The sequence below is a fragment of the Spermophilus citellus genome (assembly GCF_964194105.1).
Source record: "Spermophilus citellus genome assembly, chromosome: 6".
In the NCBI taxonomy this organism is placed as follows: domain Eukaryota; kingdom Metazoa; phylum Chordata; class Mammalia; order Rodentia; family Sciuridae; genus Spermophilus; species Spermophilus citellus.
Genome location: NC_138187.1, coordinates 10,959,971 through 10,981,543, shown reverse-complemented (window position 1 = coordinate 10,981,543; position 21,573 = coordinate 10,959,971). Strand labels below are relative to the sequence as shown.

At 43.5% G+C, this 21,573-nt stretch overlaps 1 protein-coding gene across 4 annotated transcripts in view; it reads left to right on the top strand.

Annotated features, from left to right (window-relative positions):
* The window catches only part of PARN (poly(A)-specific ribonuclease), a 151,103-nt gene that overhangs the window by 101,831 nt on the left and 27,699 nt on the right, over positions 1 to 21,573 (top strand). For 2 of the 4 annotated variants that reach the window (XM_081297947.1, XM_081297946.1), the window contains one exon: positions 14,962 to 15,151. In XM_081297947.1, the coding sequence (XP_081154073.1) occupies positions 14,962 to 15,151 (190 nt within the window). Of the gene's footprint in view, positions 1 to 6,862; positions 6,999 to 14,961; positions 15,152 to 21,573 lie in introns of those variants that run through there. The other 2 variants (XM_081297949.1, XM_081297948.1) reach the window with 2 other exon arrangements.

Below are 21,573 nucleotides of genomic sequence, written 5' to 3'. Positions count from 1 at the left end.
AAGAAGAGAGTACTTTTTTTAAGATCCGCAAGTACTCCATTATCAATCAGAAAACATTCTGGCCAGGTCTTGTGGTGCACACCTGTAATACAAGCTGCTCAGGAGGCTTAGGCAGGAGAATTGCAAGTTCAAAGCCAGCCTCAGCAAAAGCAAGGCCCTAAGCAACTCAGTGAGTCCCTGTCTCTAAATAAAATACAAAATAGGGCTGTGGATGTGGCTCAGTGGTAGTGTATGTGCGCTTGAGTTCAATCCCCAGTACCAAAAAAAAAAAAAAAAAGGCGTTCTGTGTTCTACTTTGCATATACATGACTTTCAGAAATTGTTTTTCAATTTCCTAATTTGTGTTAAGTATTTTGACATTGTAGGAAGTCCTTGGGTCATTGAGAATTTTAAGATACAATGTTAAAATTTTTTCAAAAATATTTTTAAGTATTGGTATCACATTTATTAATTTTTTACATGTAAATATTAGGCTCAGAGCTGGCGATGTAGTTCAGTGGCATAGTGCTTGCCTAGCATGTGTGAGGCCCTGAGTTCAACCCCCAGTACTACAAAAATAAATAAATAAATGTTAGAGTTGACTCTTTTTTATTCAGTCAGTTGATTTTGCATTGGGTGTCCAAATAGACAAAAAAAATCTGCATTAATTTTTCCATAGGATGTAGAAAACAAAATGAATATTTAGAACAGTTTAGAGATACTAACAGCTCCACAGGAAAGCTGTATGGTGACAGTAGCACAGTGTGTGGTGCTGGGCATGGAACCCTGGGCTCTAGCCAGCTAAGCACATGCCCTACCACTAAGCAGTACTCCAGCCCCCAGTGCCACTTAAAAAAAAAAAAAAAATCTTCTTCTCCTGTTGGCAGAGAATTTCAGAGAACCTTTTAATGTGTAGGAGTGGTGAAAAACGGGTTACTTCTCTGGATTTGGGGAGCTGCTCCCTTTTTGCAGCACTCATCCAAGGGAAAGCTGCCCCTTCCTCTCTGTCCCTCCCTCCCTCCTCTCTCTTTCTTTTCTCCCTTCTCCTGCTCTCTGTGTCAGTATGTGTTTGACTCAAGAGAAATGTTACTCTGTATGGTTCTTGTCATTATGGCAGCTTAATATGCCCTAGTCCAGACCTGAGAGCTGCCTGTGGATCTGATGGGGTAGCAACAACAACCGTAGCTGGAACATTCTTAAGGAAGAAGAAAACTAAGAGGTAGATTTCTCTTCCTAAAATCAGAAAGCACTGGAGGAAGTGATTTGGAAGTTGAAAAGGAAAAAAAATAGATATGAGTATAGAACCATTGTGTTAAGTGCTGAGACAGGTGGGGACTTTTTTTTTTTAAATATTTATTTACTGTGTATCTTTAGTTTTAGGTGGATACATTAGTTTGCTTTTATATGGTGCTGAGGATTGAACCCAGTGCCTCATACATGCTAGGCGAGCGCACTACCACTGAGCCACCACCCCAGCCCCAGGTGGGGACCTTAACACCAAAATAATTCTTACTCTGTTTCATTCTAACTTTGGGGGACATTTGGTAATCCTTAGGGTTTTAGTGTGTAATGTACAGTCAGAACCCTCCAGTGAAGCAGAATAGTTTTCAGGCTTATTATCTTATTAAAGGGCAATGAATAAAATTAATGTAGAAAGTAAAACCACTTTCCTCAGTCTTTTCTTATTTATCTTTTGCAGCAGTATGATTGTAGGCTTCTGAAATCAGATAGTGTCATTTATATTAAGCCTATGTCACTGTCCTGGGGCAACCTGCCATCTGAAGAATAGATGTCATTCCCCCTTGTACCAGACTATTTTGCATCTGCAGCTTGATTGCAGGGTGGGGATGGAGGGCAGGGAGAAGAGGAGAGGAAGGCCTAAGGAGAGGGCTCTTTTTCTTAGAAGGACTGGAGCCAGCCAGGGAACACTGAGTGGCGAGGAAGAACCTTAGAGTTGTCCCATTTTCAATTTCTATGGAATTTCTAGGACTCCTTCCTTAATAGGTGGGGAGCACTACTTTTGGTGGCTTCTACCTTTCTTCCTGGGACAGTTACTCACCTTACAGGTGAGCTTGCTCAGCCCTACTTGGTGGATAAGGACCTGTCATTCTCGTTCTCTCTCCAGTTCTGGCTCTTCCTCCTGGATGATGACTAAGCTGAGCCATAAGGTTGAGATAAATTCTTCTAGCAAATGATACTCACTTTAAAACACTCACAGAGAGGTATTTAATATGTCTCTGTTAGCTTATAAACAGACAGGATTCTAGCTATTCAGCTATTGAAAAACCTTTAAACTGTAAACATGTGTGCTCAGTCAGGCCTTTTGCACACATGATTATGGGAAGTGGAAAAAGATGGTTGTCTTATGGCTTTATCATCATATCACTAATACTGTGGTGGGTGAAATGCTTCATAAGTAGCTCAACAAGTGACCAGGGTTAAGTGGTCCAGGAGTGCAGTCTGATTGCACATGGGGGGTTCTTTTACTTGGTGTCTGCTTCTATCTGACATCTGAAACAGAAGCATTGTTGGCAAGAACTATTTGACCAAAGGACCCTATCAAACCCAACTGTGGCCCCAGTCATGGCCAACAGCCAGCAGTTCAGCTACACACAGGTGCTGAATAGGTTGTGTCCTAAAATTTCTTGTGTTGATTAACCTTTTAGAACACAAAGTGCATTGTGGCATAGAATGGTGTCAGTGAGCTGTGCGTGGCATGTTTCAAATGGTCAGGGCCCATTAGTGGGTCAGGGCACCAGTGCTGGTACTACCAGCATTGAAAAGAAGGAGGGAGGAGCTGCAGAATTGAAAACTTGTCAGGTAGATTCCTGTGGGAGGGATTGTTTGGTGATACTGTTGCAGTTTAAAACCCATCCCATGTTCTACTCAGATGAAGCAAAAAAAGACTGTGTCAGCCTTGGGTTAAATGCCAGCCATTTACCATACTGTTGTACTGTGGCATCAGGCAAGTTGCTTAACCTGACTGAGGCTCTATTCTGTCATATTCAAAATAGAGCTGCCTTGTTGAGGTAGGATTAGAGATGAAAGAGAATATATTAAAATCAATATAACAGGTGATTATAGGATGATGCATTAGAATTAGAGCTTTTGTGCACCTGGTACACAGTGACCTCCCTAGAAACCATGATCATTGCCTGTTTTTACTCCTAGATGGTATGTATATAAGCAGTCCTTAAAGTTATTGCTATAAAACAGTATAACTAAAACATGAACTAGTTAGTCTTCCCAGGAGTGGAATTTATTCAGAGTAGAATTTATTCAGTGTTCTTGACGTTTAGAATGTGCCATTTCACATGATCTAGGAGATCTTTGATTTTACCCTAAATTATTCCTGTGCAGTTGAGACATCAATCTTAATTTTCCCCCATGAAGTGTGAAGAGCGTTGTAAATTGCTGAGGCCTCTCAGCTGTCTGTTACGTCCCTCAAGACTGTTAAGTGTGGAATTGCTTCCCAACTTTTATTTCAAGTTGTGTGTTTTGTCTAAAAAAAACAAAGGCTTTTTTCTTTTCTTTTTTTTAAAGTAGCAGTAGTTAAAGCTTTTTCCTGAACTTCATCGTCTCTACATGATTCCATATTAAGCTTCCTTCTTACCACCTCTGTGCTGCTGTCCCCCTTTCGAGGAGCTGTGCCAGCAGTGAGACTCCTTTTGCTTGACTGCATTTTAGAGCGGCTGCTGCATTCACTGCCTAGAGGATCCATTAAAGTTGTCATCAAAAGCAGGGTCAAAACTCAAACCCCAGCCCTGCCGAGAGCTGTTGAGGCTTTTGGCAGGTTATTCAGCCTCTCTCTTCTCGTCTGTGGAAATAGACTTGTGACCTTGTGGTGACTGTTTTGAGGAGAAGCAGCATCAGGCAGGTTGCTTGCCACGAACTGAAGGTCATGTCTAAGTAGGTACTAGCTCCACGGCCTTTTCCGCCCCTCTTGTCCTCCCAGGCTTCAGCCCCGTGCTCTTGGGAAGACCTAGCCCCTCCACCCAGGGGGCAGCCAGCTTTGGTGCAGCATCCTGTCCCAGCAGCCACACCTGGGTGCTCCTTTCTGCTCCCTCCCTCCTGTGAGCTGGGCCACCTCCTCCAGAGGCCTGCGCTAGCCCTCCCCCGCACAGGCTTTGGCTTCTTCCAGCAGCCTGACAACCTGCCACACTTCCCCTCCGTTCAGAAGACCTCCCACATCCCAGCTTGCCTCCTCTCCTGAGGCTTCTTGGTGGTCACCACCCTCTCTCTGGCTGCGCACTGGGTCCTAGCTGTGGTTTCCCCACGTCCCTGAGCTGGTTCCTCCCCAGGCCTCCAGTGGCCCCCTGCACATAGCCTTCCCGTCTCACCTGCTTGCTTGCTCCCTCCACCGACCTTCCTGAAGCAGTGTTTTCTGGGCTTCCGTGACACCTGCTTCCTAGTTTTATGTCCCATCTTTCAGGCCATACTTCCCAGGCCCCCACGCGTGCTTCTCCCATCAATGTGATGGTTCGATGTTGGTGACTCCAGAGTTCAGTCTGAAGAATTCTTGTTCTGTGCATTCTTCATTCGCAATTCTGCCTTTTCTCAGGGCTCAACCCCCTTCACACATCAGTAATTTCCAAAGATCCTCTCTATCCACCCCACATTTCTTCTGGATGTTTCCTAGTACCTCAGAGCCACCATCTACCTTCCCCATTCCTAAGTGTGCCCAACTCTCATGTCTCCAGGCCCTAAAGGGTATAACCCAGGCTGGGACTCCAAGGACTGTCCTCCCTTCTGACTTTTTCTCGACCTCCCCACCTCTTTCATCTGATAGGAGCCAGCTTATTTATTGCACTGACTTCCTGCTATCTCCCCAGATCGTAGTCAGGAGGGCATCTGATCATGAATGCCTTCTTTTTTTTTTTTTTTTTTTTTTAAAGAGAGAGAGGGGAGAGAGTGAGAGAGAGAGAGAGAGAGAGAGAGAGAGAGAGAATTTTTAATATTTATTTTTTAGTTCTCGGCGGACACAACATCTTTGTTGGTATGTGGTGCTGAGGATCGAACCCGGGCCGCACGCATGCCAGGCGAGCGTGCTGCCGCTTGAGCCACATCCCCAGCCCATGAATGCCTTCTGACGAATCCTTGGGAGACGGGCACTGCACTTGGCATAGTGCCCTCGGCCCGTCTCTCCCCTGTACCTCAGGCTTTTCTGCTTCCTCTCTGGGGTTGGCCATCATGGTCATTTGGTTCTTGGGCCTGACTGTGTGGCCTCCCTCAGGCTGCCCACTTCATATTCCTTGGACCTGGAACACAACTCTTCACCTTCAGTGTTTTCTATAGTACTGTTCTCCCAACTCCCAAGTCCTAACAAAAACCTTAGTGTCTTTCCTTAGGGAAGCTGTCCTTGTGTCTGGGCTTGATCAGTTCCCCAGGAGACACTCCAGCACAGCTGCTTCCCCCTCAGCTCCTGCTGCTGGTCTGCGCACCTTCCCTCTCTCTCTGCCTCCCTCCCGGGGAGCACAGGACTGAGCCCCATTGTGTAGATCCAGAAGATGGTCTGTTTGTTCACGAGTGAGTGGATAGATGGATAAGTGAACAAGTGAGAATTGAACATATTTATTTGTAATGCAGTTAGGATAGTTCTTAACATATAGTAAGTACTTAATATTGGGAGCTTTATTTATTTTTAATTGACTTTTCAGCTTGTAACCATGCCATGAAATGAAAAAGGAAAACACCAGGCTGGTTAATTCAACTGTGCTCCTTAATGACATCATTCATTAAATGCTGAGGCAGTGGCCAGGGCCAGCTCCCTGTCAGCCCTTCACTGTTTATTGGTACTCTCCTCCTGCCCTGCCCATGTCAGGACCACACTTCTCGCCCTGACTCTTGCCCACGGTGCTCCCCACAGCCTTGCCTTTTCCCCTCACCTCCTCCATAGCCATAGTGGGCTTCTTAAAGGCAGGGAATAGCTCTTCTGTTCTGCCACACCCAGGACCCAGCACAGAACCCAGAGCCAGGGTTTGTTGAATGAATGAGATTAATGTTTCAAAAGCAGACAGTGGTGGTGTCAGGAGGGGAGATGTCAGGAGAGGTGGTACAAATCAATTGGCTATTTTAGTCTGAGTAAAAATTTTAAAAATTATACTTCATTTTTCATTTTATACTTGTCCAGACTTCTAGATTACATTCAAATCCTAAATGATAGGGGTATTTCCATGAGTGAGGCAGGCCCAAGGTCCTCCAGTCACCCCACTTCTGTCACGTGGCACTGTATGGAATCAGCACGTCTGTGGCTGTCTGGCTTTGCTGGACATGTGTACTCATGGTTTAAGAGCAGTCACATCATTAGTTAAGCATCTCCTTTGTCCCAACTTGGTAAAGTAGGTAGAGATGCCCATTTAGTGGATTAAGAAACAGAGGGCCAGGCAGACATGTCACACGAGCTAAGATGGGGCAGGGTTTGCACCCTGGCCAGGGCAGCCTCAGCACCCATGGATCCCCATTTGACTTTCTGACCTCCCTTTGGTAGGATTTAAGTAATTACGCTTCTCCGTTATCCTCATGCCAGCCTTTGTCCACTATGAAAGGACTATTTTCTCTGCCATGTCTTTGGCCTTCATTAGAGACTTGTAAGGTGAGGTAAGACGTGGGAATGGTGGCCTGTTGATACTTAGTTGAGAGGGGTGACGTGGAGAGAGCAGAGGCAAGGCAAGACGTGACTTGTCGAAAGTGGTAGAACCAGGTCACACCTTTGCCTGGCTCTTTCGACCGCCAGTGTGATTTCTTTCAGCTCTTCCCTGAAGTGGCCGTGGCAGTGGTGGGGCCCCGTGAGTGGGGTGTGTGCGTGGCCGAGGCTGTGAACACTGTTCACTGCTCTTGTTCTGATTGCCAAGCCTGTTGCCTGCCTCTCACTTCTTTCCTTCAGGGGCCTCCTGTCTGTTGAGCTCCTGTGGCACCTGAGAGCACAGAGTAAAGGAGTGAACCTGGTCCCTTCCTGCCTGCCTTCATGTCCCTCCAGGGAGCTTGGATTGCTTTCATTGCCTTAGTTTTCACTCTTTCAGCCTTAGTATTTAAAAAAAAAAAAAAAGTTCTTTGTTGGAGAAACACCCACAATGTGAAAAATATGAAAGGAAGAATCAGGAACGAGGAATCACAAGCCCTAAGTCCAAACCATGTGGCTGAGGCCAGTGCAGCCTCACGGACCTGTGCTGCCTTGAGTGGCAATGATCTGTCTCTTCTCCTTGTTGCTTCGCAGCTCAGGTGTGGCGATCCACTCCGATGGTTACTGCCCAAGGGAAGCCCCTGTTTAGAACCAGCGCCTCTTGTTCCAGTCCAGTCTCTATTCACACACCAGGCTCCAGCATGGAGTTTCTAGATGAAATCCTAGCAGATACTTGTTCTAGTTTCTCAACAGACATAACAACTGTGCTTCTTCCCTCCACTCCTCCCATCCCCATATACTGAGTTCCTGCCAAAATGGCAGAGTAGATCCCACGTGCTGCAGCAGGAGCAAGCCTGGCCCTTCCCTCACAGAACTGCTGGCTCTTCTGGGGAGACAGACAAACTGACCTGGGAAGACAGAAGGGAGGTACGCAAGATCGTCGAAGGCCCTGTGCATTGGGCCAGGACTAGCACTTCACCTGGAACACTCTTGCAGATGTCACTGAGGAGGATGCCTCCTGGCAGCAGAGGGTTGGATGGAACGCTGCCCCTTTCGTGGTGATCTGTCCTCCTTGACCTGTTTGAGTACCTTGGAAATGTCTGTACCATGTGTCTGGAAGATCTGATTGTTGCAGGCACTGAGTGTCTGCCTAGTACTTGGATGGGTTGATGGGGAATAACATCCCTCTCAAGTCAGGAAAATATCCATCGTGACCAACAGGATTGGGTGTTTTTGCATTGCTTTGTTTCTAACTCCTTTCTTTAAAAGTTTTAAAGTTGGGCTGGGGATGTGGCTCAAGCGGTAGCGCGCTCGCCTGGCATGCATGCGGCCCAGGTTCGATCCTCAACACCACATACCAACAAAGATGTTGTGTCTGCCGAAAACTAAAAAATAAATCTTTTTTTTTATATACCAGCTTCTTATTCAAGTTTAATGCAACCATATGTCTGTGGTTACAGAGATGAAGGTAGATTTTATTTTGAAAACTCTTCCAGTTGCTGTCGTTAAAACAAACACAAATAATTGGACAGAGGAGCTTCTATGGCAGTGTGGGAAGAGCCTGTTTAAACAATTTGAACATTCATCGTTGATCACCTAATAAAAAATAAATATTAAAAAATTCTCTCTCTCTCTCTAAAAAAAAAAAAAAGATTTAAAGTCAATTCAAGCAGTGTCCTCTGGGAAGTCTTTCCTGACTCGATTTAAAAAAAAAAAAAAGTTTTAAAGTCGTAAAAAATCAACAGAATTTGTGGTAAAGCCCTCTATTCTCTTGCATGGTAAAGTTAAGAAGCACCCAACCTGTTGTAAACCCTAACCCAATCAGAATTGTATGGGATATGAGAAAACTTTTGTGTTTGATATATTTAAGTAAGCAAACACACACACACACACACACACACACACACACACACACAATACTGGGTTTCTCTTAGGGATGAGGTACAAACCAGAACAACAGCCAGATGTGGTGTGGCCCAGGCAGGTAGCTTAGGAGAGTGAGAGATTGAGGTGCAGGCATCAGGAGCTGGCCCTGTCCACCTTGACAGATTCTGGCAAAGGGTAGTTGGGCTTGGTTCTGCACCTGTCACCCTGGGGGTGGTCAGCACACACTCCTGCTGGTGTTTACACATAACTCGTGTGGAGAGATGGACAGACTTTCTGATGCTCCCGCAGACAGATGTATGTTTGTGTCACCTCCAGTGCTGCCATCAGAGATTCTGCCAGGCTGTGTGGTGTCTTGAAGAGGTTGTAGGATTTGGCCTGGATCCCAGCCTAAACACTTGTAATCTTTTTGGGGGAGAGGGAGGCAGGTACTGGGGATTGAATCCAGGGGCCCTCTACCTCTGAGCTACATCCCCAGCCCTTCTTATTTTATTTTTGGGACAGAGTGTACCTAACCTGCCAGGGCTGATCTTGAACTTGTGACCTACCTGCCTCACCCTTCCAAGTTGGGATTATAGGCATGCACCACTGCACCTGACTGAACACTTATAATCGTCGGGACCTTGGCATAGGCACTTCTTGCCTCAGTTTCCTTATCTGTAAAGTCAAAGTAATGCTTCTTGGATTTTCTGTGGTTGGCAGAGTAAGTGTCTAATAAATACCTCTCTTTCTGGAAACCACTGTATTAATAAGAACAGAGGCTGTTCCCTTAGGCAGAACTTGATATTGGCTGAATTTAACCATTGCAACAAAATCCAGGACTAATGGTGAGTAACTGCCTCTGTGGTTCCTAGTGTCTCCCCACCTATCCCAGTGATGCACTGACTCCAGCAGTCTGAGAATGAGACTGCAGCACTGCCCTTAGCAGCCGAGGAGGACCAAGAAGTGGCATGTTCACAACTGCACCCGCTTACACCCATGTGGCATTCAGGGGCTCTGCTTGTGGAACCTTAGAGTCATTGAAACAGGAGTAACTTGGCTGGTCTTAACGAGACCTTCTAGCTTAGTCTGAATTGGAAATGGTCCTTAGTAGCTGGACCTGGTAGGCAATGGCAAACCTAGACATGCTGTTTGCTTAAAACATAATGGAGGGCTAGAGTTGTGGCTCAGTGGTAGAATGCTCACCTAGCATGCATGAAGCACTGGGTTCCATCCTCAGTGCCACATAAAATACAATAAAGATAAACAAAACAAAATGTAATGGACATCTGTGAAACCACCCCTCCCCCAAAAAAACGAAAGCATGGCTTATCCCTATGCCATTCTGCTGCCGCCAGGGGCAGCCCCTCGTCTAAAATTTGTGCCCATCATTCATATTTGCTATCCCTCCCCCACTTCCCCCAATATGTAGTATGTCCATATTTGTATTTGTTTTTGAACTTGATTTTTTTAAGAAAGGGACTCCTGGAATTTGCACTTCTCACCCATCATCACATCACTGAGTTCCATGCATTTTATTGTACACAGTTGTCACTCATTTTTATTTTATCCTGTATGGCGCTCCGTTGTGTGAACTATCTGCAGCTTATCTGTGCCCCTGTTGAGGAGGACCTGGATTGCTTCCTCACTTTTGGCTGTGATAATCAGTACTGTTTTGAAAACTCCTGTATTTCTCATTACACTCATATGTTGGTGTGATCTAGATGTGTGGACCTGCTGAGTCATGGATGGAGTGTGTAATGCTCAACTTCAGGTGAGAACACTAGATTGTTTTCCACATCCCAATGGATGGTATTTATCAGTCTTCTAAATTTTTGCCAATGCAATAGGAATAAAATGTTAGTTTATTGTGCTCCTAATTTGCTAGTACCTGAGGTTGAGCATCTTGCCATATTTCTTGGCTTTTCATGCTTCCTTTGTGAAGATGCATGCTTTGCATGTCTTTTACCCATTTTTCTGTTGTTTCCTTACTTATTTGTAGAAAATGTATTCTGCTGCTGATCTTTGTCAGATGAATGTCGTGCTAATATCTTCTCCCAGTTTGTAAATTCACTCTCTTTAAAATGTCTTCTGATGGATGGGAGTTTTAATATTAATATAGCCAAGCTTCCTGATCTTTTCTTTTATGCTTAACCTTTTTGTATCTTTATAAATTCTTCCCAACTTCAAATTCGGAAAGATATTCACTTACGTTTTCTTTTTAAGTTTCAAAGTTTGCTTTTGACATTTAAGTTCTTCATCCATCTGGAGTGGATTTTTGGCCTGGTATGACTAAGAATCCAATTTCTTTTTTTTTTTTTTCCTATGGATAAACAGTTTTTCCAGCTCTTCATTTTTCTAGGCTGTTCTGTCAAAAATCAAAGTTTCACAGATGTATAATTCAATTTCTAGGCTCTTACTTCAATGCTGCTGGCCAGTTTGCTTATCTCTGTCCTCTTACTACACTGTCTTAATTACTGCAGCTTCACAGTGAGCTGTCTGATTTGGTAAGAAAGGTTCCTTCCTATTCTCCAGAAATTTCTTGGCTATTTTTGGCCCCTTTGTTCTTCCATTTAAATCCATCTTTCAGGTTCCTCAGAATAGTTGAGTTATAATTTGCATGTAATAAAATAACTGTATTTGTATAGCTCAGTGTTTTAGCAAATACGCACAGCAATGTAACCACCACCACAATCAAGATGTAAACTCTTTTATCACCTCCCCAAGTAGTGTTTGAGGTTGGCTTTCTTCCCCTGTCCTAATTTTAGTTCCTCACAACTGTGGCTCTTTCCTGTTGAGATTTTTTATCTTAATTTTTATTTTTCATTTCCACAAAAATGTTGTCAATTTTGCCAGAGTTGCACTAAATCTGTAGAACCATTGTAGACTATGTTAAGTCTTTCTGTCCATTAACATGATGCATCTGTAAACCTAGCTGGAAAGACTTTATAAAACAGTTCTTGATTAAAAAAAAAAAAACAGAAACAAACAAAAAAAAAAAAACCTAAACACTTAAAGTAATTCTTTAAAATTCTGAATACAGGCGCTGGGGTTGTAGCTCAGTGGTTGAGTGCTTGCCTCACATGCATGAGGCACTGGGTTCAATCCTCAGCACCACCAAAAAAAATTAAATAAATAAAAAAAGATATCGCGTCCATCTACAACTAAAAAAAAATGTTTTAAAAAAACAAAAAATAAATAAAATTCCTAATACAGGAAGCATTTTTTTTTTTTTAAGAAAGAGAGAGAATCTCTTAATATTTATTCTTCAGTCTTCGGCGGACACAACGTATTTGTTTGTATGTGGTGCTGAGGATCGAACCCGGGCCGCACGCATGCCAGGCGAGCGCGCCACCGCTTGAGCCATCCCCAGCCCAGGAAGCATTTTATATGACAGTCATGAACCTCAGTAAACAAAATACTGTTAAATACCCAGCAGACAGATACATGGCAGTATTTTGATGTTTTTCAAAATATCCATGTCTATATCTACATCTACATATTTCTCACGTGTTGGCACTAAACCAGCTTCCCTGCTTACCTACAAGTCCTCAGCCAGCTGTTTAGCTTCTCTGGTGCTCAGTCTCTTTCTTGTGTGGCCACTGGAGCATTCCTCCCTTGGGGTTGGGCTTTCCTGAAGATTGAATGCCATGCTATGTTCAGATTGTCAAGAGACAGTGGCCCAGGCGAGTGGAGCTGGGAATGGGCAGGGTCCTTATGTGAAAGGAGCTGCCTTGCTCGTCCACAAGGAAACAGGGTGGACTCCCAATGTGTTTGGGTCCCCAGTGGCTTTGACAAAATGGCAAGATCCACAGGAGGCCTTGAATCATTTCCCTGACGAATTTGGAGAAGGTTAGAGTTACAGAGCAGCCTGCTTCATGCTGCTTCTAACAGGCAAGCTGGACCCGCTGGAGGACACAGTTGACGGCCAATTCATTTTGCTGATTCATCCATTACAGGCGTGGCTTTGAGCCAGAGCTTGGCTTCTAGATTAAAGGCTGTGAGCTGCAAAGCTGCTGGGACTTGAAGGAATGCTGGTAAATTATTGCCATGTGAAGGCCAGCAGTGAAAAGTGGATTGTTATTTGTTTCCCCTTTTAAGTGATCCTTTTTCCAAATGTTCTCAGATAAATTCCCTCACCACATTGGTGAGTTGTTTGTGGCGTTTGTCCCTGGGGCTGGGAGCAGAGTGATTAGAAACAGTCGGATACCATGGAGGGGGGATCATCATGGCTCCTTTCCGACCTGTCATCACCTTTGCTATCCTGGGAATGTTGACCCAAGCCCCTCTTTTACTTGATAATCCAAATGAAACTTGAGGTTTTTACAAGGATCATTACAAGTGCCATCCTTTGGGGGTGTGCTTCAGGATAGTCCTCTCAGATCCCAGAAGGAGATTTAAGAGGAAGATACAGGAGACTCCTTTGCCAGCAGTTGGTGCAAACTGTCAGAGTGATGGTGGGACTTGAGGGGACCCCAAGGTCTCACTGTGTCAGTGAGTTGCTCACTTCTGGATCTGGCTGCCTTCACCATTTCGCCCCCTTGTGTGGAAGGGCGTGTTATTCCAAGCACAAGCTCAGGCTCTCTGCTGTGGGAGACTCTGCATAGCGTGAGCTCTCCCTAGTACCTCGAGGAGTCTTTCCTGTTTCATCTTTAACTGTAGCTCTGTTTCGGGGCAGCACTAATATTGGCCAGGGAGAAGGCAGGCTGCTCTGCACCTTGCTTCACAGATCTCAGAGTCTAATTGACAGGAAAATAGGTTTTATTCAAAGCCAGGTTTGGAGGAAGATAGAAGAAAAAATTTTGTTTAAAAAATTCCATGTTTGGGAAGCTCTGGAGAAAGGAAGACTTAAAATAAAGGAGAAGAGGTACAAAGTGAGACAGAAGGCAAGAAGATTTGGTTAGTCTGTGCTGCACAGGCCTGGGCAGGGGGACAGCCTCCGTCTCAGCTGCTCTGGCACCAGCAGGCCAGGGGTTGCAACCTTGTTAGACTTTAAGCACAAGGAAATTGCTCTCAATTTTAGTTGAGGAGTCCTTCGTTTCAGTAAATATTTGAAAAGTACAGCAGACTTAGTGAAAATTTGTTTTAAAGAAGTAGGACACACACACACACACCCCCGTCTTTGTTTAGATGGCTAAATATTTGGGGCATGGCAGTTCGCAAACCACCATGGTGCTCGGAAGTTTTAGTCATATCTGGTCCAGTGGAAGATGAAAAATTATCACGTGTTGGACAGGTTCCAATATCTGTCCTTCCCTTGGATTTAAGGTCCCCAGCACACTGGAGTCTCTTGTCCATTTCTGATATGCTCAGAGTCTGCCTGCTACCTGCATTCATTCAGGTAACATTTATTGAGACCCACTGTGCACCAAAAGCTTTGTAGGTGCTGGTGTGCAGATTCCCATGTACCAAGACTGCCACTGTCAGCATGGCCAGGCCCTTAGCATCTCACTAAGCCTGGGGAATAAAGTGATAGTGGCCAGGAGAGACGTGCCCAAAACACATGAGCCAGAGCCAGTACCAGCACACAGACACAGGTGCCTGTCCACCCATGGGCCTGCCACCAGTTCTCACTCCAACACTACAATGTGTTCTGTCCACCAGCCTCAGAGGAGGGGTCAGCATGGGATTAGAATACACTGACCTGGCCTGGGCTGGGAGTGTGACCCAGGAGTAGAACACTTGCCTAGCCTGCACAAAGCTTGGGTTCCTTCTGCAGCACTGAGAAAACAATAAATGTCTGAAGCATTTACATTCAGAGGGGCATCAGCTCTGGCTTGCAAGTTCTCCTGCTAGCCAGAGGCACAGTGCAGGGAGGGGGTGGACTTTAAGAGCACTGTGGAGGCATCTGGAATTTGCAGAGTCCAAAGTGAGATGCAGAGCAGCAAGAAGGGCCCCCAGCAACAGGAGTGGAGAAACTTGGTTTTGTGTCCTGGCAGTGCCTTTTCCCCAGGCTGTGGCCTACAGCAGATCTCTGACCTTTATGACCCTACTTTCTAATCAGTAAGAATGATTCCTCTCTGACAGTAATCCACAAGATATGCAAATCACAGGGCACATATTTGACCATATTTGACACAGTGGTCACCACTGTAGTCTGTGTAGCTTTTTTCATCATGTCTGTTTTTAACAAAATAGTGAGGACTTACAGTTTTCACCTAGTGGTTTTGTTTATTTTTATCTTCTTAACTCTGAATATGAATAATTTCCAGGGGGTCATGCTAGCTGCAAATATTTGGAACGTTAGTGTTCTGTTTATGTCATTCCAGGTCTTTGCATTGTGTGAATCACCTTCATACTGTGAGGGAGGTTGGGAAACAAGGACTCTCCCTTTTCTCCAGAAGCTCAGATTAGAAGGGTTTTCAGGACATACCCAAGGTCACATGTATTTTAAGTGAGCAAGGTCAGAGTTCAGACATGAGCTCAAGACTCCTTTGGTCACCTCAGGCCACCTTTCCTATGTGACAACCTCATCTTATAAAGATTTCCTTTTCTTATAGCTGTCAATACCAGCAAATATGCAGAAAGCTATCGGATCCAGACCTATGCTGACTATGTGGGGAAAAAACAGGACGAGAAGCAGAACAAGAGAAAGTGGACAGAGGATGGTTGGAAGGAGGTGGAGAGAAAGCGGCTGAGCACTCAGGGTTTGTCCCACTCACTGCAGAGCCACTATTACCACCCCAACAGGTGAGTGTGCCTGCTTGGGCTGCTTGGGCTGAATCGTCCAGCAGTATCTCTTCTTGTGCTTCCTTGAGGGTTATAAATAAGAAATCTGACTTTGAGAGTGGTCCCCCGCCCCCTCTTATCACATAGTGTCAGAAGTGACTACTACCTTAATTCCCTAGATTTGAGAGAACAGCTTGTAGGCCATGGCTATTATGGCTGACCCTCACAAAGCAGGCAGTATGTGTCTTTTTCCCATTTTAGGGGTAAGGAAAATGTGGCTCGGTGACTTTCCTACCAATAAAGTGAGAGACCAGGATTAGAGCTGAGCTCTTCTCATCCAGTCTCTTTCTCCTCCCGGGGCGCCATGTTGCCTCTGTCTGTGCTTCTGAGGTCTTTCCAGATCCCACCTGCGTGTGTGACACACACTCCTTAATCACCACGATCCTACTCTCAGTGGAAAAACGCTGGTAACATTTGCTATCTTTGTGAAAGTGTGAAAAATAGGAAGCAGGAAGAATATTCATATTCATTGTGGCAAGTCAAGCCATAGTCCCGACACCCAGAAGCAATCACTGTTAATATTTTAGATTGCCCTCCATACTTTTCAAGTGATTTTTTAAAGGAATTTACAAAATCCAGATATAATGAAGATATAATAAAATACATAGGTCTTAAATGTTCAGAGTTTGTTAGCTGTATATACCCATGTAACTACCACCAAAACAAGACAGAAGTTTCCATATCCTTCAGAAGTTTCTTTATGCCCCTTTTCACACAATTCCAAATCACCACTACCCTAAGTAACCATTTTTTAATTCATACCACTGTAGATTAATTTTACTTATTCCTGAATTAAAGAAAAAAAAAGAACCATATGATATTGTTGGGCTTTTAAAATTTGTTTTCAAATTCATCCTTGCTCTTGCATATATTGATAGTTTGTTATTTTTTTAAATTGGTGAATAGTATTCTGTTGTATGAATAGACAGCATTTATTTTCTGTGTTCTCTTCTGGATATTTAGATGGTTTCTAGTTTGGGGCTGTTATAAATAAGGCTACTGAACACTTGTAAAAAAAATATGTGTGTGTGTGTGTGTGTATGTTATTTATTTATTGATTGATTGATTGATCAGTATATGTTTTCATTTCTCCCAAGTAAATAGTTGGGAGTAGAACTGTTGATTTTATAGGATGTTTCATATTTAGCTGCTCCTTAAACTTCATAAGAACAAATTGTGTTTTATAGTCCCCCAGTGTTGTTAGAGTTCCAGTTACTCTGTATCCTTGTCAGCATTTAGTGCTGTCAGCCTTTTTGTTTGAGCCATTTTAGAGGAAATGAGATGGAAGTCCATTATGGTTTTAGTTTGCATTTCTCTCTTGCTAATGATGTTGACCATCTTTTTTTAAAATATTTTTTTAGTTGTTGATGGACCTTTATTTAATTTATTTATATGTGGTGTTGAGAACGAACCCAGTGCCTCACACTAGGCAAGTGCTGAGCTACAATGCCAGCCTGACCATCTATTTTTTATGGTGCTGGGAATCCAACCCAGCTGTTGGAGCTGGCAGGTCGCTCAGGGGAAGAGGGCTTGCCCATCCTATACAAGGCCCTGGGTTTGGTCCCCAGCACTGCCAAGAAAAAAATAAAAAATTTATGTTTTAATGTCACTTGTTTGTGGTTAGACTACAAACTCGATAAGTGTTTAGGTCTGTTTTATTTTTACTTTCAGGGATTACACTTTAGAATTTAAATTTGCTTTGTAATTATGTAAAACAATTATTTAGTTCCAGGGACAGGTCTACTGAACAAGGCATCTGTAGGAATGCCCACTTCTTACTTTGCCCTCTCTGTCTTGACTTCTGCGTCCCCTATAGGAACCAATTTTCCTTGTTTTTAGTGATGACATGCTCACCCTCACATTGGCTGGATACCTAAGAACACCCCACACATGCTGTTCTCTGTCGTGACCCTGGGAAATCTCTGTCTCTGCTTCTAGGAAACTGATTCTCTCTACTTGGAGGGGCTTTAGCATTCCTTAGCCTCTTCAGTAAAACATACTCAGCAGCTATGTCTGGCTGTTTGAATTCTTTGCACTATTAACCCAATAACAAGTCAGATGCTTTGTGAAAAAATCACTTATGACTAGTGCTTTAGTTCAGACGAATCATAATCTTTCACCTTTTCTCATCTTTTTTATTTCATTTCACGCAGTATGTTCTTGTATGGACATAGCAGAGTTTGGTAGATTTCTTATCTCATGTCCCGTCAATGTGAAGCTCACTGATAGACACCATGCTTTCCAGAATACCCAGAGTCTGTCGTGAAAAGCAAGGGAATACTCATGTTTATTTGGCAGATTCTTCTTTCCATGCTGTGTGCTAGATGCTTTTCACCATTTTATCTTATCTGCATAACTGCTCAGCAAAACCCATGCTGATATAATACTCCTCATTTATATGAGAAAGTGGAGTCCCAGTGAAGCTAAGAACTTAGCTCCAGCTACCTAGGATTCTAACTCAGAGGCATTTTGGATCCATAACACTGTGTATTCAGATACCTCTTAGATTCTGGCATGTTCACACCCAAGTCTGCAGGCTTGAGAGATCTCTCATTTTAATAAATTATGTACTGTTTTATAAAAATTCAAACCAACAAACAAAAAATTGTGGTAAAGAAAGCCTCCAAATTTCAGTCTTTGGGAGAGGACTTAGATGTCCAGTAATGCAGACCCCTATGTAAAGTTGTTTGGTTTGAAACTCTTGAAAAGGGAGAAAGGAGCCTGGGATGCACAGGCTGGCACCAGCCATTCTGAACTGTTATCCTTCTGCATGCCCAGCACTGGCGTCCTTGGTAGAACCCAGTCTTGGTCCTTGGTGGGTGGGCTGATTGGTTTTCAGTGGAGGAACCGTTCAGAGAACAGTGTGGTAGGGCAAGGAGGGGGTGTTGAGGCTGGGCATCCTGGAAGGGCAGTGGCAGAGGACTGGAGGGAGGGTGCAGTAAGAACCACCATCAGGTTTCAGAGAAGCCACCGTGAGAAGAGGAGAGGCTCTGTCTCCTGTGTCTGTAAGGTTTACTGAGTCAGAAAGTACAGTGCTGAACCCTGAGGGGGCTCAGGAGCATCCTCAGCCCTCTTTAGCTGACCAGGAAATGTGGAAGCCTTGCTCCAGCCATGGGCCAGGTGCCTTGGACGCAGCTCTTCCTGCCCCCTTTCGCTCTTCCTCAGGGACGTGGGCTAGGTCTGATGATCTTTCAAAGGGCTGAGGTGGCTTCAGACTGGAGGAGGGGAGAACTTTCCATGCCTGTTAGAAGGACTTCTTGTTTGTGTAAGTAGGGAAGAGTCACCATGGCCTCCACTCAACCTGTCTCATTCAGCTGCTTCCCTCCTTACCAGCTGAATAATGAGCAAAAGGATCAGTCAGATCTGAAGAGAGTATGTTAAAAAATTCAAATAATAGCATAAAACTAGAGTCTGGTTAATATAAAATGAAAAATTTTAACGCATGCAGTTACTAATTAAATTGAATGATTAAACAGGAAAATTGACCTTACTATGGAATGTCCCTAACACATAAAACCCAATTTTCAGTCAAGTTATAGTACAACTAATAAGTACCATTCTGCCCCATATTCCTGGCTGGGTGTGGAGAAAGGATGAACTCATATTGGCTTTTCTTTTTCTTTTTTTTTTAATATTTATTTTTTTAGTTGTAGTTTGACAAAATACCTTTATTCCATTCATTTTTTTTTTTTTTTAATGTGGTGCTGAGGATCGAACCCAGGGCCCCGCACATGCTAGGTGAGCGCTCTACCGCTAAGCCACAATCCCAGCCCCCATATTGGCTTTTCTTTACTTTTCCTGGATTAGCAGATCAGGACACCATTGCTGCCTTTCAGAGGGGATATTTGAACCTGATTCCTGAGAATAACAACCTGGATAACCAAAACGTGGTATATACACAGTGGAATATTATGCACTCTTAAAACGAAGCAAATTCTGACGGACTACAACATGGGTACACCTTGAGGGCATTATGCCAAGTGAAGTGAGCCAGTCTACAAAGACAAGTAGTGTGTGGTTCACTTAAATGAGGTGACTAACCTGAGTAAGGTTCACCGAGACAGAAAGCAGAGTGCTGGCTGCCCTGAGCTGGGAAGAGGAGCGTATGGGGAACTGTTTAACGTGCTGTATCTTGCAGGATGAAAAGGGTTCTTGAGATTGTATGACAGTGTGAATGTGCCTGGCCTGGTGGTACTCACCTGTAATTTCAGCAACTCGGGAAGCTGAAGCAGGAAGATCACAAGTTAGAGGCCAGCCATAACAATTTAGTGAAGCCTTAAGTAACTTAGTGGGACCCTGTCTCAAAATAAAACATAAAAAATGGTTGGGAGGTGGCTCCAGGGTAGCCCCCTCAAAAAAAAAAAATTAGGGGGGGATTCAGGCAAGTTGGAATATGATGTTTTTATAGTAGTTTGACTTGTATCCTTTCTCATGATGGTGAGACTGAAAAGAATGTTGATGAAAGTCCTAAAATAAGAATCATCAGAATTATGAATTATTACCCAGAAAAGTTATTGATAAATTCATAATTTTTAGTTATTGCTTATATAGTTTATGTTTCATTTAATAAAATGCCTTTTTTCCCCCTGTAGTGCTGAGGATGCAACCCAGGGCCTTGTGCATGCCACTGAGCTACATCCCGAGTGCTTAAAATGCTTTTAGATCTGTTCTTTCTCTTCTCATCTGTGGTGTGGCCTGTAGCACATATGGCAACCAGAGAAATTGATTTTTAGATGAAGGCCTACTTTAATCCATCTGGATTACACAGTGTCAACTATACAGATGTTGATGGAACACAGCTGTGAAAGCACAATTGTATTTATTAAAAATTATGTGATTTTTAGGATCTATTTATTCACATACTTATTTTTTTGTGATGCTGAAGGTGGAGCCCAGGGCCTTGCACCTGTTGGGCGAGCAAGCATTCTTACCACTGAGCTTCACACCTTGTCTTGTGTGTTTTTAGAGTTCAATTTCTACAGTTTATTTGGTTAGTTTTTAAAAAATCTGTAGTTATTTCACTAAAATTTAGGAGATTTTAGCAATGATCTAGCTTTTTTTAAATTTGAAAAGAAAAAAATTTTGCACTCTCCAGTATAAGTCAGCATTTCCATTTAAAAGCTCCCAGAGCAGAAACTTGCAGTTTGGCACTGAGAACTTGCTCTTGCCTTGCACTTGAACGCCATGTGTCATCTCAGGGTTTTATTTAAATAACATGAAGCTAAGTTTAGCATCTTCTTACACTTACATGACTTTTGATGTGTTGGAGGAATGCTTTTATGGTTTATAATGGCTGTAATACTTGGAAATTAATGTTTTCTTTCTGAGCTTCATGTTGTTTACTTGATTAACCATAATTAAAAGTCATTGTCATCTGTGTTTCTAACAACGTGTTACATTGCTCTGTACTTCATGCAGAAGTGTAATTTTTTTATAATGGTCTAATGGTGCTAGCAGTTGACACAAATTGCCCTCAGCATGCAAAGATGATAGGCAAGGGAAATTCAGTTCTTTCCATGTCTGGTAACTAATCGCAAAACAAACTTCCAGCCTGAGTTGCCCAAATTACATGCGTTTAGGCTGATTTCTGTATTTTTTGTAATAGTGTTAGCTAAAATAAAGTATGAGATGTGTAAATCCTGTATTTTAATTGCCAGATGTAGGAATCCTTAACATTTTTCTGGCAGCTCTTTTTTTTTTTTTTTTTTTTGACACTTTATGCTTAGTAGAAATTCCGCTAGTACGTTTTCAGCCAGCAGGAACTACTGTGTGCTTGTGTCTATTTGAGGGAGGTCAGATGTGAAGGTGAAGAGTTCCTGCTGTGCCCAACCCCAATCTGTGTGCCTGTTAGTGGTTCCACATCTAGGTGTTGTTTGTAGATTCGAGGCCCCACTCTGCCCATTCAGGAGTCCCTGAAGCAATGTTTTCATTTCCTTCATTGCATGCTGGTACTACAGAAGCCAAATGTTTGCCAGATGGGAATATTCTAGATACTCCCATTTGTGTCTCCTGTTCCCAAATGTGAAAGATCTAAAATCTGTGGTGGATAAGTGGATGTTTATTGTATAGTTTTTTAAACTGTTCTGTACATTTGAAGTTTTCAGATTAAAGTCTTAGGGCAAAGTGGAACAGTGCCTTTTAGAACCCTCACGTTCATTTCTAGTGGAGTGGATCAGTTTGGTTGGTTCTTGGTGATTTGTGGGTTCTGGACACTGAGCTCTCAGATGGCCATCCAGCAGATGGGTCACCCCACCAGGAGCCTGGACTCTCCTTTCGCACCACTTGGCTGTCAAACCCTCATGGGCAAACTCTTCTCACTGCTTGTCCTGCCCTCTTCTCTTCCTTCATTCTTTTTCCTTGTGCTTTTCAAAGATTTGGACCAC